The sequence below is a fragment of the Psittacula echo genome (assembly GCF_963264785.1).
Source record: "Psittacula echo genome assembly, chromosome: 3".
Lineage (NCBI taxonomy): Eukaryota > Metazoa > Chordata > Aves > Psittaciformes > Psittacidae > Psittacula > Psittacula echo.
The window spans coordinates 19,883,536-19,904,380 of NC_137736.1; the positions used below are offsets into that span (position 1 = coordinate 19,883,536).

Consider the following 20,845-nt stretch of genomic DNA (forward strand, 5'->3'; position numbering starts at 1 on the left):
CCGTATGGCCTGAAAACAGCACGAGCTGCAGTGAGTGATGGTGGCGTTTTCCTCCTCCCCAAAGCACTAATCTGTTCACAGATCAGGAGTGGCTGTACTTAATGGAGAAACAGCAAGTAACAGAAGGCACGCTCCAGCAGCATGCCTCCATGTTGTCTCTTCTTCCTGTGAGGAAAATAGGCTGCCTGAGAAAGGTGGCCGGTCCTTGCACCCAGGGTTCTGCAGGGAGTGGGGAGGCCATCCTCAGCAGCACCTGAAGCACTACCTCGGGGTGTAGCTTTGCTTACTACCCAACCACATACAGCTCAAAGGAAGTGGGTCTTTCTCCAAGCCAGGGGCTCTCTGTGTCTAGAGGGCCCTGAGCTTAGCAGGTGCTGATGAGCAATACCGGGGTAGCACGTCCTCTGCCTTCCACCCCCTCCTCATAACCCTGTGTAGCAAGAAGTGAGACAGGGAGTGGATCACCACCAACCTCTCGTATATTTCAGGCCTACTCTTCAAAACTGCTCTCCTACTTCTTAGATTTTCAGGACAATCCCCACCACCTGCTATCACTAACTTCAAGCATCAGGGCAGTCAGACTAATTCAAAAAACATTTAAGCACCCATAAAAAAACCCCTCCATATTCTATAGACAGCACAAAGAACTGTATTGAACAGCATGCCCATTGTAGCTCTGCATTCTGAATGCAGATTTTCACAGACACCCAGCAACACAATTTCTTCTGTGAGGAATACTAAAAGGCTCTCTGCTCCTCTATATATTTCCTAATAAGACTGTTTATCATCTCATAAGCTCAGTGCTTTGGGAAATCTGTATTACATGGACTGAAAACAGGCACTCAGGGATAAAAGTCTTACACAAAGATATGTCTTTTTTTTTTTATTTGGGTAGAGCCAAGATATTTCACTAACTCCCCCTCACCAGGGCCTTGACTCATGCCAGACAGAACCCCCAGAAACAAGCTGTGCAACTCCCAAACTCATGCTGGGTTTCAGCTGGTTTAGTTCAGCTGTCGAAAGTGAATTCGTCTGCACACCAAAAGAGGCTTCAGGAAGTAATGGAGAAAAATGTCTTCTCTTCTATCTTCTTCAGCTTTTCAGAATAAGGTTAACCTGTGAGTTCCCTCCATCCACTGCAAACCCAGAGCACCGAGACATTCCCTGAAGAACCACCTTCTGATTCACCTACAGTCACCCTTGTCCCAGCACGGTCCAACTGAAGAGACTGATATTCTTTGTACAGAGCAGTTTTTTAGAACAGATCATGTCATTTCTCTTACAGAATTTCAAACATGTGAATACACTTAAACAGCTGTAATACCAAGGTAATTAAAAAAAAAAAAAGCCTAGCTACAATCCTTTCAAACTTAACCAAAGGCATGTTTAGAGATAAAGAGCTGAGTACAGTTTCAGAAGTCCTGAGAAATCAGAGCATTCAAGGGCACAGTCTGCCTGTTAAAAAAAAAAAAACAAACAAAAAAACCCACAAAAAATCATTCTCTTCCCCAACATTCTACTTCTGCGTTTGCTTCTTAGAGTAGTTCTTTGCAAACTGCTTTCGTACTTCTTCCTGCCTCTTTCCAAGTTTAAGAGTGTTGATCAGGCTTAAGGTTTTTTTCAGTTCATGTACAGGCTTGTTTACAAAGCCGCAGTATTTCCTTTTCGGAACAAATTCGAGAGCCTTCTGCCAGTCTCCAGTGTCTTTCAAGGTTAATAAAATGTGCATCATTTGATCCAGTGTGAGATTTTTGGCACCAGTATTCCAGAGCAAGTACTTCTCTAACGGAAGTGCCGCAGTCTCCAGCCCCAGTCGCTTTGCTCGTGCTAAAGAGACCCCTGTTTTTATGTTTCTGTCAACCATTGACCCCACAATATAGATTTTATTGTGATCAAATGTTTTCATTACTTTGGGAGAATCAGCAGTCAAATAGATAAGCTTTTCCTTTGGAAAGACTTCTGTGTAGCACTGGTCTGTCACAGTGATAAGCAGTTTGCCCCATGCCTCCCTGTAATGCTTGATAAATTCCTTATGATAGAGGCTATCGTCTTTGAAGTTACAGAAGTGGATGTGGAACGGATCAACAGATCTTCGATTGGTACTTTCACTCAGTACTATCTGTCTCACTGTATTTGCCACTTCTCGGACAGACATATCTTTTTCAAAGGACATGTCAAATACTAGTGGCTGGCCAAAGACCATTGACTGTGCAGCCCTCCAATTGCATACTTTGTCCATACAGTTGGCCCACAAACATATGAATGAATTCTTTTTGGTCACACCAGTTTCTGAAGCTTGCTCTTGTGCTTCCAGCCTCCTTTCCCTTTTCTCTTCCATCTTTATTTTGTCATTTTTCTTGTGCAGTTCTTTGAGATGCAAATATTTTAAATATTTCTTTTGGGCTGACTTGGAAGTACATTCCATAAAGGTTTTCAGTTGTTCTTCAGTGATATTTTCTGGAACTGATTTGCCAGCTAGTCTCCACATCTCCAGCGTCTCACGTGCAGCAGCCAAAGTGGCAGGCTCCTTACGCTCAGAGACTGTCTCATTGACTTCTTCTTGCAACCCAGATTTCATTACCTTCTTCCATGCATCTAAATCTAGTTTTTCTGAGGGATTGCATGAACTGTCCTGCTTCAGACAAAGTGATAAACTCAGAGTTCTACTGAGTGGCAACAAATCCTTTTTCATCCCATGCTGTGCAGCAAACGGCAGGACAGAACTTCTTACAAATTTTTTCAGAAGCATATTGGCAGACTGCATACTTAGACATGCGCTGTGTTCAAATGCTCATCTGCAAAACAGTAAGAGGGGAAAAATCTTGTCAGAAATCAGAAAAAGCACCACCACACACAGATCTTCATCCTTAGTAAGACTGACAGACAGCAACTTTTTGGAGAATACCAGAAATTCCTACTTCCACTATTACTTTTCTACCGTTTTCCACATAAAAACAGCATCTGTGGCACTGCTGCAAAGAGACATAGCTCTGCTGCTTGTAACAGCAGCACTTACTGCAATTCAAAATGTGGTCAAACAACCTTTGTCTGAGATCTATTTAAATTACCTGTATCATCTGACAAATAAACCCCTTCACAATCAAAATGCTGCATATAGACCGAAAATATATTTATACAGGTAAGAGGTGCTGGCCTAATTTACCTAAACTATGAAAACGGACAAGGCGCTTCTTTTTGTAACATTTTCTGGAACAATCCTGTCTCACAGATCATATTTTAGCTTCTACCATTGTATTTTGGAAAAGCTTTATTTGCAAACTTGCGCTAAGGTTTTTCCTTTTCTTTGCTTTTCCACAGTGCAGGTCACTGAAACTACCAACGCTACTGACACTGAAGGCACTCGTACGTCCTGTGAGACCCTTGTTCCCGGCTCCCTCAGCAGTGCCGGCATTCATACCGCACTATGAGCCAAATCAGACCTGATCTTAGGGAGTTAACCAGGAGGTGGAGAATAAACAACTGTAACAACTTGTAAACCAGCCCACAGCTGAACCAAACCACGACAGGCTTGGCGACACCTCCAAGCACCGCCTACGCACCAAAGCACTCCCTGGCGCGCCCCGCTCCCCATGCTGCGCCCGCAGGCCTGACCCGCGCCCGCAGGCCTGACCCGCGCCCGCCGGGAAGAGCCGGGCTGGGTAGCACGGCACGACAGGTCAGGGAAGCCAAGGGGCGCTCCCAAGATCACCCGCGGGGCGCAGGACGGGGTACCTCAAGCACCCCAGGCCCGCGGGTCTCTCTCCCTTAACCCTCGGTGGCGAGAAACACGTGGCGTGAGAGGCCTCCTCCTCCAGCGGTTGCGCTCCAGCCGCCTGGCGTCCGTCTCGTCCCGCGTGTGAAGGGAAGGAGGGAGGGAGGGAGGGAGGAAGGAAAGGAAGGGAAGGGAAGGGAAGGGAAGGAAGAGGCGATCGGACGCGGCTAACGCCGGCCTTACAGCAGCAGCGACCACACCGCCATCTCGCGCTCACCTCACGGGGAGCAGCTTACGCGTGCGCAGGGAGGGCCCAGTGTTCCGCGCATTCTCTCCCGGGTGCGGAGCTGCGCTAGTTGGCTGCCCCCGGCGTTCCGCGGCTGTACGCTAAGGTTCCGGCTTTCTCTCCTCTTCCCCGCAGCGCTGGGCTCTACGGAGTACGGTGATCCCACGGGCAGGCCCGGGCTGGCGGGGAAAGACTGCACAGGGGCCCCTCGGGGAGCCTTCGGGCCTTGGTGTGGGGCGGGATGTAGGGCCGGGGTCAGCCGCCATACTGGGCTGGGGCGTGAGGGGAACGCCTGAGCCCGAGAGGTTTGTCAGTCCGGTGGTGGTGGCCAGGAATTTCTCTTTTTAAAGTAGCATAGAAAAGTTTCACTTATTTTTGACGGGTTTTTTGTTTGTTTTGGGTTTGGATTTTTTTTTCCTTTCAGGTAGGATTTTCGGTTGTAGCCGTGGTCTGTCGGGATGAGTTTTGTGCTGCCCAAATTGACCTGTAAGAGAGAAGTGGATCAGGCAATAAAAATCGTGGCTGAGAAGGTTTTGGTTCTCCGGTTTGGAAGCGATAACGATGCTGTCTGTCTGCAGCTTGATGATATTGTAAGAGACTTTTTTTTTTTTTTTTTTAACTCTACTAGTTCGTTAAAATTTTACTGTTGCATACAAGTGACTGTGATATGTTGCTTTTGGCTAATATGGCGTCTCATGAAAATTTTCGTAACAAATCTATTATGAAATGCTACTATATTCATAAAGCTATTTGAAAATTAAGAAAACATTGATGTTATTGTAGCGGGTGTACAAAGTTCTTGAAGTAGGTAAGGCATGATACTCTAGCCCTGATTAAGCTGGTAAGACGTAAGAGAAATGGGCTTTGTAAAGCTTGCCACCCTTTTTCTCTTGTGTCTCAGTCTGTCATCGAATTTTCTCACTCTTTTCAGCTTGCAAAGACAGCTCACGACCTAAGTAAAATGGCAGTAATTTACCTGGTGGATGTGAACAAGGTTCCAGTGTATACCCAGTATTTTGACATCAGTTATATTCCATCTACTGTATTTTTCTTCAATGGACAACACATGAAGGTTGATTATGGGTATGTTATCCTACCAGGCATTATCTGTTATAACTTTCAGAATTATTAGTCTTTCTTTATATTACCGTGTCAGGGGAAGGTAATGTTTGAAAACTGTAATGTTATACTAGCATCTGCACTGAGAATTCTGTAGGAAGCCAGAAAGATGTATATTCAAATTTCAGCTGCTGGTGCATTAAGTAGATGCCAGCTGTGAAACCTGCCTAACTGCAAAATATAGTATGGTTAAAGTCTTGGGCATGACACTGCACCTTTTTGGACTTTGGTGGTGACAGTATACTCCTGATTTGGCTATGCCATTACCAGTGCTGTTCATTCTTTCAGAATGACCACATCAGAGCCCCTGATACCACTGTACATCTTTTCTTCTTGTTAGGTGTTTTTGCTTTGAACACTTTAGCATTACAATTCTACTTTTATCTTATGCTTACATTTAGGTCTCCAGATCATACCAAATTTGTAGGAAGCTTCAAAACAAAGCAAGACTTTATAGATCTGATTGAAGTGATTTACCGTGGTGCAATGCGTGGAAAGCTCATTGTGAGAAGTCCCATTGATTCCAATAACATTCCTAAATATGACCTTCTCTACCAAGGAATTTAATGGGTTAACCTGAGATAAAGAATTCTGGAACTAGTGAATGTTCTAGAACCCATTTTTTCTTCAAGCCTGTTTAGCCACCTCTGGCACCGTGGGACAGTTTGAGTATTTACGTTGACAGATCATATTGGTCTCGTTCTGAAGACATTCTGTCACCCCATACTTCTCTTGTGAATAAAGCTACACGTTCATGCGTAGAACTCACACAAGTGACTATTCTTTGAGTTGCATGCTGACTAGCACCTACAAAACAGGCAGATTGTATGCATCCTCAATGATGGCATCTGCAGCACAGCTTTAAGTGAACTAAGCCACCATATAGTGTATTGATTATCTAGTTAGTACATTTTCAATCAGATACGTTAACAGTAAACTTATCTTTATTAAAAAGCTATGTTTGCTCTCAAGAGCATTCAGCTGACTGCCTTTTCAATGGAATTTTACACTTTTACCCATTACTGGACAATGGGACAGAAACTTTTTCAAACAGGATTAGAGGTGACTGAAATCTGAAATGGATATAAACACAAAAGAGAAGTTTACATACTCTTTTCTCTGATACCCAGTGTTCAACATTTTGGGTTTTATGCTGAGAACTGAAGGTGTAGGACAAGGTTTTATCGTCCATCAGAGCTCTTTTTCAGCCACTGAGTACTTTCAGTTCCCACAGGATCAAACTGGAAATTCAGAATAACCATTTTGTTTACATTCACTTTAAAGGTTATTTGACCTTCTATTTGTATAAATTGCAAACCTGGAGTATGGACACTTAAAAACTGTCTCTTACTTCCCACCTCTGTATAAAATTAAAGAGTTGAGGGAAAACAGCAGTGTCCTTCTTTTGTATCAGCCTGGTAATAGCAGGTTGCTAGTGTTGTGTTCCTATAGCAGCTCATGCCCAGTAATCTCACTGGTTTAGTTAGCTTTTTTTTTTTTTTAGTTGGTGGTAGTATGTAGTTCCCTGAAGTGTTGTTCAACTTATCAGTAAATGTTTCAAGGAGGAAGGTGGATGTTCAGGCTCTTGAAAGATTTTAAACACTCTATGGTATATAGTGAGAAGGAAATAGATCCTTTACATGCTTTTGGTATTCCAAATTTGTCCTTTTGATGAAAGCTATGTACTTATGCAAGTGTTTTCCTGATAGTCTAGTCTGATTATGCAGACATAACTGCAGAATGTTTATTTTTTTAAATGATAGAGATGAGAGTTGCTATACGTTAACATCTTTATTTTGCACAACTTAAATTTCACAGCTAACTGAAGGGTTGTGGCTTACAGCTTTCAACAATGAACTTATTTCCTTATAGTTAACTTGGATTTGTGTGTTTCTCAAAAAGAAACAAACTAGCTTCAAACTTAGAACTGTAAGTTGCTCCACAGTGAGATGAGGGTCCTTAGATGACTGACAGGTGCAGAGGCAGTTATGAAAGGAAGAGACACTATCAAGAACAAATCAGTATATATTTATTGCCTCACTTCTTACTTGTTCTGCTTCTAGTTGCAATAGGTGATTGTCTAGAGGCTGTTGCAGTCTTGGCTTTCAGAGTGCTCTTCAGGTACTTGAAGATAGAATGTAAGCAGCAGGAGGGGGCTAAACCATACTTTTCTGTCCCAGCGGAGACAGTACAACAGTTCAGTTTCATGACAGAACTCACAGCTTTACCTAGAGGCTTACTGTTTGACACCCATTCACGGCAGTGTTTTTGTATCCATTCTTGTAGTTGTGGATCACTTCTAGTCTGGTGCCACATGTTGTGTGTGGAGTCAATGAATGCCACAGAGTACACTTTATTCATTACCTCCCCTTTTCGCTGCACTAGCAAGTCAACAAACACCAAGCCACCATAGCCATGGGCAATGAAGGCCACATTCTTGGCTGCACTCTTTGAAATGAAGTGATCCCATACGTACATGGTATGCTCCTCAGGGTTGCAGCTGCCCCTCTTGGGGACCCACCAGGTAGACTCCATTGAAGTCAGTGCCTCTTGACTGGTAGAAAAACTTAACCTCTCCTTTTCAGTCTTCAAATCAACGAAGTTGTCATTGGGATTCAGTACAATGACCCCCCCATGGCTTTCAAGGGCCATTTTGATGAATGGTGTTTGTGTTCCATGCCCCAGGCCCTCGCTGATAATTATCCTTTGCCCCCACTGTCCTGCACGGAACACTCCACGGTCTTGAAGAATGACAATTAGGCTAGAGGAACTTGTTAGTGCATTCTCACTCATGAAAAAGAAACTTCTTGGTTCATCCTCTGTAGCATCAGTAGGAATATAAACTTTCTGCAGCATGCAGACTCTTTCCAGGAGCTCATAAACATACTGGGTAATCAAGTGTCCCAAAACTTGATAGCGTTTATGATTCTGCTCATGTGCGTTCTTGTAATAATTGAAAACAAAGGACTCATTTGTATCCAGATGCCTCAGTTCCCCTTTTATGTTGAAGTCGTACTTCAGTTCCTCTTGATACTCTGAACCCTCTATTAGGTTCCTCAAGCTTAGTTCGTGCTTTATTTGTAACCACTACAAAGTAAGAAGACTATGTTACTATAGTGATAGACCTCCATATGACACCTACATAAAGAAAACCTATTGTATAAGAATTCAGATTTAAAAGTGGTTACAAACAAAATACTTATTGATACCTGCTATTTCTTGGTAGGCTATAGTAAACCAGCTGCTTGTAAAGGCTCTCACAGATTTCAGTTACTAAATTCCAGCAGCAAAACATTAATAATAATCTCTTCAGTTACTTGTTCATCTTTGCAAATACTTGCCACATGGAAATTGTACAATGGATGACAGAATAAGCTAGCCATGGTGATCCAGGAACAGGAGAAAATAAAGTCCATGCAGCAAACTTTCATGAGATTAGACTGAGATCTCTAGTTTGAGCTAAGATCATTTTTCAGCTTACATGACTGATGAACTGATAAGAATTATACCCGGAAGTTATTTCCGTGCAACTCAAAAATTTAAGCATATAGCCTCCTATTTTCTGTGTAACTCTTCATCATACTATTGACTGTTACTGGCTGTAGAATGGTAAACATGGGGTAAACTTTGGTGTGGTTAGAATCCCTGTTCTGTAGGACTTTTTCCTAACAGCAGATATTTGCAAGAATCAAATTCCTGTAATTATAACAATTTTAAAAATTAATTTATCATTTTAGCACAGGTTTGGGTGTTTTTTGTTTGGTTTTTTTTTTTGGCAAATGGTTTATGTAAAGTTATATTTGGCAAAGACATTGGTACAAGCTACTATATACCTTTTAATTTTTCGTACTGAAATAAGTTTTTTTAGAACACAGTAAACAACAGTAAACTCACTATACCAGTAAAGCTGGTTACAAGGACAGAAAGTGATCTGAAAATTTTCATGTAAGCAACTTGAGTTGGAAACCGACTCCTGCATGGGATTCAGGTTTCCTTTTGAGCAATCTCCATTTGAGGCAGAGATAGTGTCATCTCTCCAAGGTCATTCCTGTCTTCTGATTAATAGAGAGTAGTCTAGAAAATTGTACCTTCTCCTTTTTTATCTCATAAAATAAGTACATATAGAAAAGGGAAAAAATCAGATTCTATGGTAGCTAAACCATTTACTGTCTTGCCAGTTTCTTGGAATGGAAGTGGCACAAGGGAGTTACAAGTGCATGTGTTCATCTATGATTTTTCCTTCTGCGGGAAGGCATGAAAAACACAAAGGAGATGGGAGAGACAGAAGCTGTTTGCTATACCACTGAAATACAGGCAGTTCACGCAAAAGAGATCACATTTAGTGGGGAGGAAGCTACCCATACTCATGTTGTTTTCCCTATGCAATAAAGTAGGAGGAAAGTGGACACGATTTAACAAAAGATGTCTGTGGATAAAGCTGAAGCGCAGAGGAAGCATTCCATAACAAGTGGTATGCTGTCCAGCACTTCTCAGGGCCCTTTTCTCACCCCTAAAAGGTTGGAAGATGTAGTTTCCCAACATACTATGAACAGGAAGTTACTATGCTCTTACTTCAACAACATTGCTTTTTCAGTTCCAAACCAAAACAAGGATACATGATTACAAATTAAATCCTGTGTATGTAATATTGAACATCTGTGTATGTAATATTGAGCATCTACTTGAAGAAATAATTTACAAAGCATTGTGAAAAGTTTCTGAGGATTTCAGGAGGCAGGAACAAACAAGAGTGTTACATCAGGCATAGGTATGACTTCCCTTCCTAAAATTGCCTCCAGGGTATGAACTTAAAAGTTTTGAAGTCATTTATAGTAGTTTATCACTAAAGAATTCACTTGAATAGCTCCTTAGACTCACATACTTTTTAGTCTGGAGGACTGATTTTGTTGAAATAATACCATTTACAGAACTGAAAAGCAGCAGTTACAGATTGCTCTAGATGCTCTACAGATGCTCTAAATGCTGCATAATGAATTTACTTTTTGGGGTTTTTTTATAAATCTGCATTCTAAGTCAGTGTTGACTGCTGCTTGTCCTTCACTGTCTACACATAAATGCAACATTCAAGGGTGTTTATTCTGGCAGTCTTCACAATGGCTATTTTGATTTTTAAGAAATTATGGGGTGTGGAGGAAAAACCCCTTTTCCCTTCCTCCCACTTTTCTGGTTGGAGTGTAAAATGCTTCCGCTGTAAATTCAGTTAGTGTTTGTTACAGCAAGTGGCATATTCCAAACACTACTGCAGTACAAGTAATATTCTTCATAACATTTTCAATTTAAAACCACTTTATTCTAGTGAAGCCCAACATTACCGTATGCTCTCCTGTAAAATCGGTCATCATCATAGATGGAAATCTTTTTCACCCTGGGGTTCTAGACAGTTCTGTGTGAAAGAAAATAAAGTTTTGTTACTTTATGTACCTTATTATGGGCATATTTATAAAATGTATCAGTTGCTGATAGTTAAGGTCATCTTAAAGCCTTTCAGACAGTTCCAAGGTAACATCTCATACTTTACACCTGACCATAAGTTACAACTCAACTTCGAGTGTGAAACTGAAAAGCTGTCAAAGTCAGGGACAGCTTCTGATTACTTAATAATAAAGGCAAAAGAAAAGGAAAACTCAAAGTTACACGAAAAATTTACAATTCTGAAGCTGCCCTGAAAACAGATAAACCCAAAAACCAAAACCACCAAAACCCCACAAAACCCAACATACGGATCTTGGTCTCCACTTGGCTGCGGGAAGACTCCCATAGTGTAACACTATCATTTACTCTACGTGGTTTACGTTTTTCTCCCTCAGAGGCTTAATACCGAACTAAACTAAAAGTAGTTAAAAACCGGAGGGGGCGCGGCGAAGCGAGGCGAACTTTCTCGTGAGGGGAGAAGGGTGGGAGGGGTTGAAGAGCGAGAGCTCATGAGGGGAACGCGGGCAGCTCCTCAGGGCGGATCCGAGTGAGGGGGGACGGTTATCGCTGTTACGGGGCGGAGCGGAGGGCGGCTTTACCGAACCGGGCGGAGGTGGTGCCCAGCCCGGAAGTACTCGGGGAAGCTGCGCAGGCGGTGGCGGCGGGGCCTGTATAAACAAGACTGGCGGCGGCGTAGCCTGTATAAACAAGACTGGCGGCGGCGTAGCTGCGCTGGTGAGTGGTACGGGTGTTTGTTTTCTGCGTGTTGAGACGGAGGTAAAGCAGGACTAAAGATGGCTGACAGTGTCCGTGCTGGACAGGGTTTCTATCGCGGACTAGCGAAGCCGGCAGGCTGGGGTGGGTGAAGCTGCAGTATACCGGGGAGGGAAGGTGGAGATGCGGCGTTGCTGCTGCTTTGTGAGAAGGCTGAGGAGGCAGCGGAGTTGCTGACCCTCAGCACTTGGCCGCTTGATAATGAGCAGCCTGTTCCCTACCCATCAGGAAAAGATGACGCCTGGATGAGGAGGAAGCTGGGGAAGTGGTGGGGAGGCTGAGGAAGCAGGTGTGTCGGGCAGACCCCTTCTGTCCCGCTGCTAGGCTCAGCGGCCGCCACCGGAGCGGCGAGGCGGTCTGCTGCGTTTACAGCCCGGGTGGTGCCACCCCTGAATGCGTTCTCTGCTTCCTCCCAGGGCTGTCAGAGGGCCGTCGCTTGTCAATTTCTCCACTTTGCAGGTGTCCAAATAGGTAGTACTTTGGCTTTCCTTTAACAGGCTGTAGATGTTGCTGTTCCGCACACCAGGGGGATGAGGCAGAGAGCTGAAAAACCGCTGAGCTGAATGAAAGTATATGAACTTGCTCAGTCACAGGTTTCTCTTGTATTGTGGCTGACTTTTTTCCAAGGCTTGTAGTGGGAGAGCAAGGGACAATGGTTTTAAACTGAAAGAGCATAGACTTGACATAAGGAAGAAATTTTTTACAGTGAGGGTGAAAACGTACTGGCACAAATAGCCCAGAGAAGCTGTGACCTCACCATCCTTGGTGGTATTCAAGGCTAGGTTGGACGGGCCTTTGAGCAACCTGGTCTAGTGGAAAGTGTCCCTACCAGTGATGGGGTTGGACTAGATGACCTTTAAGGCCCCTTCCAACCCAAACCATTCTGTGAATGAATTTCTTTGTACTAGCTTGCTCAAAAATTAACTTCCTGTTCTTGCTTAGTACCTGCTACTGTGGTCCTGCTTCCCTCTGAATAAATAAACAAAAGATTGCTAAGCTTATTTTGTTTACATTTTTTCTTTTTCAGTAGAGAAAATTATGGAAGGAAAAACATCATCCTCAAGTAATATCAGTGTAAGTGTCCTACAGTTTGCAGCAATTTTCTTTGGGGCTGTTGGTGTCTTAGGATGTTCTGATGTATTTGCACAACCGAATTCATTCTCCAGTGGTCCAGCTTTTGCTTTGTTGGAGCACTCTTTCAAGAGAAATGCTTTATGCTGGTAGCAGTCAGTAGTAATGTCTGCTGTTGAATGTGTGTTTTTGAGAACATTTTAAGACCTAAACTAACATGTGGAGTATTAGAAGTAGAGGAGCTGCATAGCATTGTTATCTGCAGAGATGTATTCAGACTTCTTATGCTAGTGTTTAGGTTTGTTGTGGTTTTTTGGTTTTTTTTTTTTTTAATTTTTCTGAAATATCCCTGTTAGTAGTGGTTTCTAGCAGTGGAAGCTTGGTGGAAACAAACTGTAGGCACAGCAACTGGTTAGATCAGGTAAGGTCTGGACTGTCTAGTGTTCTAGAAATCAGCTGTTTCCAGCACCTTGTTTATGTGCGTTCTCTGACCCTTGTTCCTACAGGTGGGAACCTTCAGAAAAGTACTGCTGGTTTAGATGAGGAGTCTAACTGCATATGCACATGTATGTGTTGGGGTGGTCCCTTTCTATAAGGGAAAAGCTGAGGCAACTGTGTAAGTTGCACTTAACAAGGCATACAGACCTCTGTTGGTTACCTCTTGACTTTGTGTTTGTTCCATAAATTAATTGCAGGCACTGCAAGCCAACATCTTCTTAATGACTGCAAGCACTAGGAAGATACTGTACAGTGGGAATTTTGCTGATGAATGTATCTTGTGCTTTTTATCCCTTTCTATCTGTCCATCTGTGTATCTGTTTTGTGTGTCTGACCTTACCTTTCTTAATGTTATCTGTTCTCAGTGTTATCTGTTATGTTATTACAAAGGTCATCTGAACCTCTGTAACTTTAAACACATGTTAAAATTTTGGATAAATGTATTCTGAGAAAGTTCATAGTGGAAGCCCCTACTTGGGCAGCAGGTGGAGTTGTGGAGTAAGAGATTTGTACCTGGCCATTAAGGTACAGATCAGAATAATGCATTCTGACGGATAAAATCTGTTTATAGGCCACTTGTCAAGATAAAACAACAATCAAACAATCTAATGGTAGATGTTCTTGGAAGAGAAAATGTCTACTTTAATCTTTAAATGTCAATTGAAAGGGAAGGGAGGTACTTCTATTAGAATTGTTACCTGTGCACAACATTTGCATCCTATATAAATTGAGGAATCTGTTATTAAAGACATATTTGTTATTACGGTATTTGACAAGCAAAAGCAGTTTGAGGTACTGTATAGAAAATTCAGGTCTAATTACTAAAACATTAAATCTTTGTTTCAAAGAAGTGTAGAGGAACAATAAGAGCACTCGCAATTCAAACTGAAGAACTGAAGGATTATCTCATTATGGTACAGTATGCTTCAGTTGCAGTCTGTCCGAAGGACTCCCTGTAGAGATAGTGAACGCAGTTTCTGTGTTCGTATCACTGTTTGAGTCCTTGCTTGTAATTTCATGTTACAAGCAGGACATTTGGTGGCTTGCAAAGTCAGTTCATAGTACGCTTGAAAATGGCAATCATATGGAGTAGCTTCAGCTTTTTTCTGGCTGAGATAGATGGTTATCTGAAAGATATAAATATTGTGATACATTCTAATCTGGTCATATTTGCAGGTAAAGTTTTGCTTTCCAGGACACCTGGAGAGATGGCAACGCTTGCACTTTCATTCTTTCAGTTGATATTATTTGAACTGGCTTAATTAACTGATAGGAAATTTTAATCTCTCTCCTTTGTCTTGATGAACTGGTAGAAATTTAGTTTGACCACTTTTGGTTTGAATTTCAGTAAATGAACATTCTATCCTATTTTCTCTGAATTGGCAACTTTCTGCAAAATACGATCTGCTTTATCTGTCAGTAATTACTTTTGAAATACTGGTTCTGTTTTTGCAAAGGTTGGCAGTGACAGTAGATCATACTATTGCTGATACAATTTTGAGAACAGAGTGTATTTATGATAAATTATCATGTCAAAATACTTGTACTCTTATATATTTGCTCTTCATCCTGATTTCTCTCTTTTTTTTTTTTTTTTTTTTTTTTTTTTTTTTTTTGAGAACATACCTGGTGTGACATTCATCATGGCATTCAGTTACTTTGTTTTCCCTTTATGATTTTTTAAGATGAGATAATTAAACTAGAGTGAAAACAAATCAGAGGGAACTAAGAAATTATCAGTGCCAGTAGATTGGTTGTCACCTTTTGGGCACTCATTTGAATTTGTTGTAAAGTTACTGAAATAAGAACTTATTCAGACAGTTCATATATTAAAGCTAGCTCCTCATGTTGTACAGCGCATGATTTAGGGATAAAGCATCGATGAGCCATGTATTTAAATTAAAGTTACAGGTCAGTGCTTCCCTTGCAACTTGGTGAATTTGCCTGACAGTTAAGAAAACTTTGTACATGGCACTATGTCAGCTCACAATATCAGTGGGTAATTTAGTTTCGTCTTGTGTGCAACATCATCTATTTTCAGTTTCATATACCAATGAAGAAAACAAAAACCAAATCAGAGGATGCCCAAGTTCAGTCCCCTTTGGCAAGGTTCACAGACTCCCACCGTTGGGACTACCCTTTAAAAGAGGTAAAGAGAAGTTCTTTGAAGTATGAAGTCCATAGGAGAATGTTGTATGGGGTTTTGGTTCTGTTTTGCAGGATGGATTTTTTTTCAATACTGAATGATGCCTTGTGATCAATATCTGTCCCAGACTGTCTTGGAAGAGACAAGTGTGTAGATCTGAAGTCTGCCTGCAAGCATACAGTTACAGAACTAGGAGTCTTAGTGTTGTATTGCAGAATAAATAATTAAAAAGCAGAGTTGATCTTCAGCTGACCCAAAATTATCTTGAAGAGCACAAATTTAAAGGCAAATATATGAAAAGTTAGTTTGACAGAATTTGAGGTGACAGAAATAGCCGATTTCAGTATTAAGACTGACAGACTGTAAAAGTACTTATATGACATTTATCATTTATTTATCATATACGTCTTTATCATCTCAGTCGCTTATGGAAATGAATATTTGATTCTATAAATCTGTTCCAGATACAGTAAACATTTTTAAAATGCTAAGTTTTGGAAACATAATTGTGCTACTCTTGGCTCCTTCAGCTCAGCATTGAGAGCTGCTGATTGTTTTTGGTTTTAGTGATTTCAGAATCGTGGAATAGACAAACAGGCTCCGCTACAGAGGGGCATCAGAAACCTAGTGAGGGAAGTTAGGAATTTTTTTGATTTATGATAGTGGTGATAATGTGACCCAGGTCTCTTGGTAGGCCTGGTCATTTGAGCATGTTGCAATATAAACGGATTGTGTGGTTCTGTAGTGTTAATACTTTAAGTGAGCAGAGCATCCAATTACAGTCAGGTTTTAAAGCTGGAAGTAAGGTCTCCTGTGGTTACAAGGAGCAGCCTTTTAAGCGGAGCCAGGCAGCACTTGCATGGAATTCCTCCTGTCTTTCTTTCTGCCTCTATAAAAACAGTGATTAGACCTGGGGCACTGGGAAAAAAAAAAAAAAAATCTTTTTCCTTGTTTTGTGTATACTGTCTAATTTTCCATTTCTTATTTTTCCTTTCTGTGTGTATATGTTTCAGATTTCCCCATGCAATAGAGGGCTTTGTATGCTTTAAACACTGACTAGTCTTATGCTTAAAAAAAAAAAAAAAGATTGCTCATGAAGTATCATAATTAAAATAAATATTGCTGGTTTATCCATAAAGCCTGTTGTAGTTGTATTTAGTGTTGCTGGAGTTTGCTCCATGTTGTTGTAGAGATTTTGTGCAGCTTTTAGTGATTTCGGCATGTACGTCTCTAACATGTTCAAAGACCAGTGCTATGAGGTGTACTAGATAATGTTTGAAGGTGGGAGAAGGTGAGAGCACCTTCAAAGAATTTCTTGCTCCTAGCTGTTGTAGTAATGAGGGTATTTTCCATTAGAGTCAGTCTCTATGACAGGGAAAAGATTGACTTGGGATGCACCTTTCAGACCTCACTGTAAATTATGCATGGGCATAAATTTTTCAGGTGCTTTTTCACCTCGTGCTTTAACAGAAATGAAAATAAGTTTGCTTTCAGCCTGACTGGCATAATTTTCAAACACCTGTTTGGTTTATTATCTTTTATGTAAAAAAAAAAAAGTGAGAAATGATTAGGACGAGGTAATGGCAGAGAGAGAAAAGTTTCTGGAATTGCAGAAATAACTGTATGGTTTAGTGGGGCTTCACTTAATTTGAAAAATGTAAATACATTCTGATAAGGTAAGAGGATTTGGAAAAAACCGAAGTCTTGCTGTTGTGGTTTTTACCACTGCAGTACCAAATATTCAAATTGCTTTTCTGTATCTGAATTTTTTATCTTTGAGTGGAATGTAACTAATTTGGTTAACCTCTGCTTTGTTTAATTCCATGCATTTATCTTGCATATTTGTGATTATGTAAAACAGGCCTAATACTTAAGTCCCTGTTTAGGATAGTTCTTGTTTAAATCAGGATATAATTAAATTGTTCTGTATTGTCAATTTTCTTTAGGAGAAGAAAGTTCCACTCAAGGTCAGGTGGTATGTGGGTGCTTTAAATCAAGCAAACTAATTATTCACAAAATTGTTGTATATATTCTTTGTGGCTCTGCTTATTTGCATCAGTTGCATTGTTTCAATGTCTGGCATTGTTCCCTCTTTCTAGTGTAACACCTATTATGACATATTGGAACCTGCCAGTTTTATTTGTTTTATTTCAGTGCACATTAAGTGCCAGCAACAGAAAGTATTACACAAAAGGAAAAAAGCAAAAGGACTGCAACAGACACACCTCTAATGATGAAGAATTTATTGGGTAAGAAGTCATCTTAAAATTGGTTCTATGTATATTAAGAGTTTCATAATCTTTCTTGAGGATGGGTATCTGCTCTCTAGCTAACTGTGTCACACAGAGGTGGTTTTCTCAACCTTTAGAGAGTCATGTTTCAGTGATTTAATGGCAACTGTAACTTTTTCTTTGTTTTAACATAACACAAGACTGCTACATTGGAATGTTAGTGCAACACTTACTAGAGGAATTACTGCTTTTTGACCTGATTGGAATACCGAAAGGTGTTTATTACTCTCAGTGTAAATTATCATTCTACCCCTAAGTATTTAGGATATTTAAGAAGTTTGCCAGATTATCTTTTTGCTTGTCACTTTTTGCTCTGTAGTCCAGAGATGTTAACCTGGCTTTGCCACCTCTTAAAAACAAACAAATAAACAACAACCAGAGCAATACGATGATTGGTAGGGGAAGGCCGTAAAAAGCTAGAGGTCTTTCACCTTGTTACAGTCAAGACATCTAAGTGAGTAAATAAGACTGCTGATGTGCCACTTCTTTATACTTTGTTGCCAAGAGCAGGTATCCTGGTTTCTTTGAGAGGATGACAAATTAGTCAAAATCATCTTCTGTGAAGCTGTCAACTAAGTGTTTATCTGAGAAAATTTTGAAGCCAAGTATCAACTACATTGACAAATGGAAATGAAAATGTAGAACTAGATTTGTTAACAGCTACGAAATATAATGACTTTGTGAATAAATGAATTATATTTATCTTAACAAAGCAATTTTTATTCCACAAATCATTCAACTCTAAACAAAGAAGAGTATGCATTCGCTGCCCCATTTTCTGACTGGAAGATTACTTGATCATAAGTGATTTCTTATTAAGAGGCTGTTGAAAACAAAGTGCACAGGTAATGAAAATACTTAATGACAGTAAATGATTTTGACACTGAATTTGGTGGTTTGCAACCTATGAATAGGCATTGTTTAGCCTGATGTTTATATTCAGAATGCTTCCAGCTGTTGCAGCGAAGAGCTGAAGTTATAAAAGATCCTGAATTTATTTTTCATACCTCCTTAGAGGCGTAGCTGTTAGTTAACATGTAGTTAACTTCAAAATGCTTCTCTCAGTAATTTTGATTGAGGGAGTGGCTCAACCTAGCCAAGTATAAAAGCTATGTTAATTGCAGTTTCCTGAGTTTTAATTATGCTGTGAAATGGTTGATACCTATACGAATCTCTAAAGGCCTTTCAGTAAGCTTTGAACTGACCTTTCAATGTTGAGTTACCTTTGGATCTGTTACGTATGTTAAGAGATGAGAGAATTTCAAGTAGCATTTGTAGATGTTCCATCATTTTTACCAAAATTCTTACCAGCACATTAGTGAGAGATGATTTAGGCTGTAAAAAGACAGTTAACATTCACATATCAAAGCTGTGCATTTTTCACTTCCTCAAAAAGAGATGTATGCTTAGAGAATAGCTGAAGGTACTTTGTAAAATGAACTTAATTTACCATATGCAAAAAAAACCTTATTCTAAGTTTTCCACATGAGTACCCACAGTGTTTCTCATTAAGTCAAAATCAACACACTGACCTTGTTGCCTAATAAGTAGAAAGAGCACACAGGTTCTAAAGAGGTGGTGTTTGTTGAGCAAAAGTCAGAACTGACAACACTCCTCAGAAGAGCAAAGAGTGAAGTAGCATGCTGAGAATATTTCTAATGCAAAAGTTTCTCTGTTCCTTTTTTCATTTGCAATGAAAAGCAGTAAATAAGTCTTAATTACTTATTTAAGTAAATAAATGACTTAAGTAAATAAGTCATTTATTTATTTATATATTTTATATATTTATTAAGTAAATCTTAATGACTTATTTACTAGTTGCTGTTGGCTTCTGTTCTTTTAAAAACAGTATTCTTTTTTGATATGAGCTAATATCAAATGTTTAGGGAGGCATATTTCATCTGAAATAGAGGTCAAACATTTCCCCCAAAGGGGTACAAACAATTAAAAACTTTTGGTCCCTTGCTTTGAAAGGTAGGACAATACTTGGGTTTTTTTCCCTGTGATAGACTTGGCAGGAGCAGCTAATAGCATTTTTCATTTTTCTTTTTTTTTTTTTTTTTTCCCCACCTGTTCCATTCTTGCATGTTGTAAGTATGTTTTCATTACCTTTGCTTAGGTTTTTTTTTTCAGTTTTGTGGAGGTAGATAAGAAGTGGTATGATAGGTACTTGCTTTAGGAACCTTTGATTTTTCTTTACCAAGGTGCCTCCAGTCTTAATTTTGTGCAGTTTACTTGCTGGGTCTGCTGGTGGGACTTGCTTTTAATGTATACTTTGCTTGCCTTTTCTTCTGCTTGACACTAATTTGTGTCTTTTGAAATGTCTTTTGCATTATTTGCTCACTTTATTCAGTGGACAATTTAACAGGTAATTCAGGGATCTCTGTCTCAGCCATTGTTTACATATGTACAGGTTGATTCAAGTGTAGATGTTTTTCCTGAGTCTATCTTATGCTCAGTTTTAATGACAGAATTTTTCAAGAAATACTGCCAGATGCCATTCCCCCTTTAGAAAGGGAAACCATTGAAAGCTCTGATGCCACTGTAAAGCTCTGAAGATCAGGTCATAACCAGTTGTCCTGTCAAGGTCTTCAGTCAAAAACTGATGCCACATAAGAAGTAACGCCTTAGCCTGGCAGTGATATCTTTAAGAATAGCCAGTTGTGCATAGTTTTCTTTCTTGATTGTTAAAAGTTTCTCTCCTTGCGTAGATTTCCAGTGCAAAGCTAGTTGCACATGTTGGTTTTTGTTTTTTTTTTTTAATTAGAATCATAGAATCATAGAATACTTAGGGTTGGAAAGGACCATAAGATCATCTAGTTCCAACCCCCTGCCATGGGCAGGGACACCTCACACTAAACCATGTCACCCAAGGCTCTGTCCAGCCTGGCCTTGAACACCACCAGGGATGGAGCATCTGCAACCTCCCTGGGCAACCCATTCCAGTGCCTCAACACCCACACAGTAATGAATTTCTTCCTTATATCCAATCTAAACTACCCCTGTTTAAGTTTTAACCTATTACCCCTTGTCCTGTCACTACAGTCCCTGATGAATAGTCCATCCCCGGCATCCTTGTAGGCCCCCTTCAGATACTGGAAGGCTGCCATGAGGTCTCCACGCAGCCTTCTCTTCTCCAGGCTGAACAGACACAACTTTCTCAGCCTATCTTCATACAGGAGGTGCTTCAGCCCCCTCATCATCATCCTGGCCCTCCTCTGGACTTGTTCCAGCAGTTCCATGTCCTTTTTATGTTGAGGACACCAGAACTGCACACAATACTCCAAATGAGGTCTCACAAGAGCAGAGTAGAGGGGCAGGATCACCTCCTTCAGCCTGCTGGTCATGCTCCTTTAGATGCAGCCCAGGATACAGTTGGCTTTCTGGGCTGCGAGCGCACACTGCTGGCTCATGTTCATTTTCTCATTGACCAACACCCCCAAGTCCTTCTCTGCAGGGCTGCTCTGAACCTCTTCTCTGCCCAACCTATAGCTGTGCCTGGGATTGCTCCTACC

General features: G+C 40.6%; 4 protein-coding genes across 10 annotated transcripts in view; 2 read left to right on the forward strand and 2 right to left on the reverse strand.

Moving 5' to 3' along the window:
- Window positions 1-791: 791 nt before the first annotated feature.
- On the reverse strand, window positions 792-4,130 carry TRMT10C (tRNA methyltransferase 10C, mitochondrial RNase P subunit). 3 transcript variants are annotated; one of them, XM_080614107.1, is made up of 2 exons: window positions 3,990-4,130; window positions 792-2,795 (listed from the first exon to the last, which is right to left on the reverse strand). In XM_080614107.1, exon 2 carries the CDS (start codon window positions 2,762-2,764, stop codon window positions 1,517-1,519), a length of 1,248 nt encoding a protein of 415 aa, XP_080470233.1. In that variant the 5' UTR covers window positions 2,765-2,795; window positions 3,990-4,130; the 3' UTR covers window positions 792-1,516. The 3 variants fall into 3 exon arrangements, with proteins under 3 accessions (XP_080470233.1, XP_080470231.1, XP_080470232.1); XM_080614105.1 differs by lacking the exon at window positions 3,990-4,130 and adding an exon at window positions 3,733-3,865; XM_080614106.1 differs by lacking the exon at window positions 3,990-4,130 and adding an exon at window positions 3,561-3,695.
- Window positions 4,131-4,451: 321 nt separating this feature from the next.
- On the forward strand, window positions 4,452-6,102 carry TXNL4B (thioredoxin like 4B). The gene is made up of 3 exons (XM_080614114.1): window positions 4,452-4,588; window positions 4,930-5,081; window positions 5,519-6,102. The coding sequence occupies exons 1-3, from the start codon at window positions 4,457-4,459 to the stop codon at window positions 5,682-5,684; spliced, it is 450 nt and encodes a 149-aa protein (XP_080470240.1). The 5' UTR covers window positions 4,452-4,456; the 3' UTR covers window positions 5,685-6,102.
- Window positions 6,103-7,124: 1,022 nt separating this feature from the next.
- On the reverse strand, window positions 7,125-11,092 carry LOC308219329 (putative protein ARB2BP). Its single transcript, XM_080614108.1, has 3 exons — window positions 10,859-11,092; window positions 10,451-10,521; window positions 7,125-8,204 (listed from the first exon to the last, which is right to left on the reverse strand). Exons 2-3 carry the CDS (start codon window positions 10,481-10,483, stop codon window positions 7,155-7,157), a joined length of 1,083 nt encoding a protein of 360 aa, XP_080470234.1. The 5' UTR covers window positions 10,484-10,521; window positions 10,859-11,092; the 3' UTR covers window positions 7,125-7,154.
- A 64-nt stretch (window positions 11,093-11,156) lies between these two features.
- The window catches only part of SENP7 (SUMO specific peptidase 7), a 39,790-nt gene continuing 30,101 nt past the window's right edge, over window positions 11,157-20,845 (forward strand). The window contains exons 1-4 of one of the 5 annotated variants that reach the window (XM_080614085.1): window positions 11,157-11,285; window positions 12,352-12,398; window positions 14,935-15,042; window positions 17,194-17,288. In XM_080614085.1, coding sequence (XP_080470211.1) covers window positions 12,363-12,398; window positions 14,935-15,042; window positions 17,194-17,288 — 239 coding nt within the window. In that variant the 5' untranslated portion in view covers window positions 11,157-11,285; window positions 12,352-12,362. Of the gene's footprint in view, window positions 11,286-12,351; window positions 12,399-12,901; window positions 12,962-14,934; window positions 15,043-17,138; window positions 17,289-20,845 lie in introns of those variants that run through there. The other 4 variants (XM_080614086.1, XM_080614088.1, XM_080614089.1 and 1 more) reach the window with 4 other exon arrangements.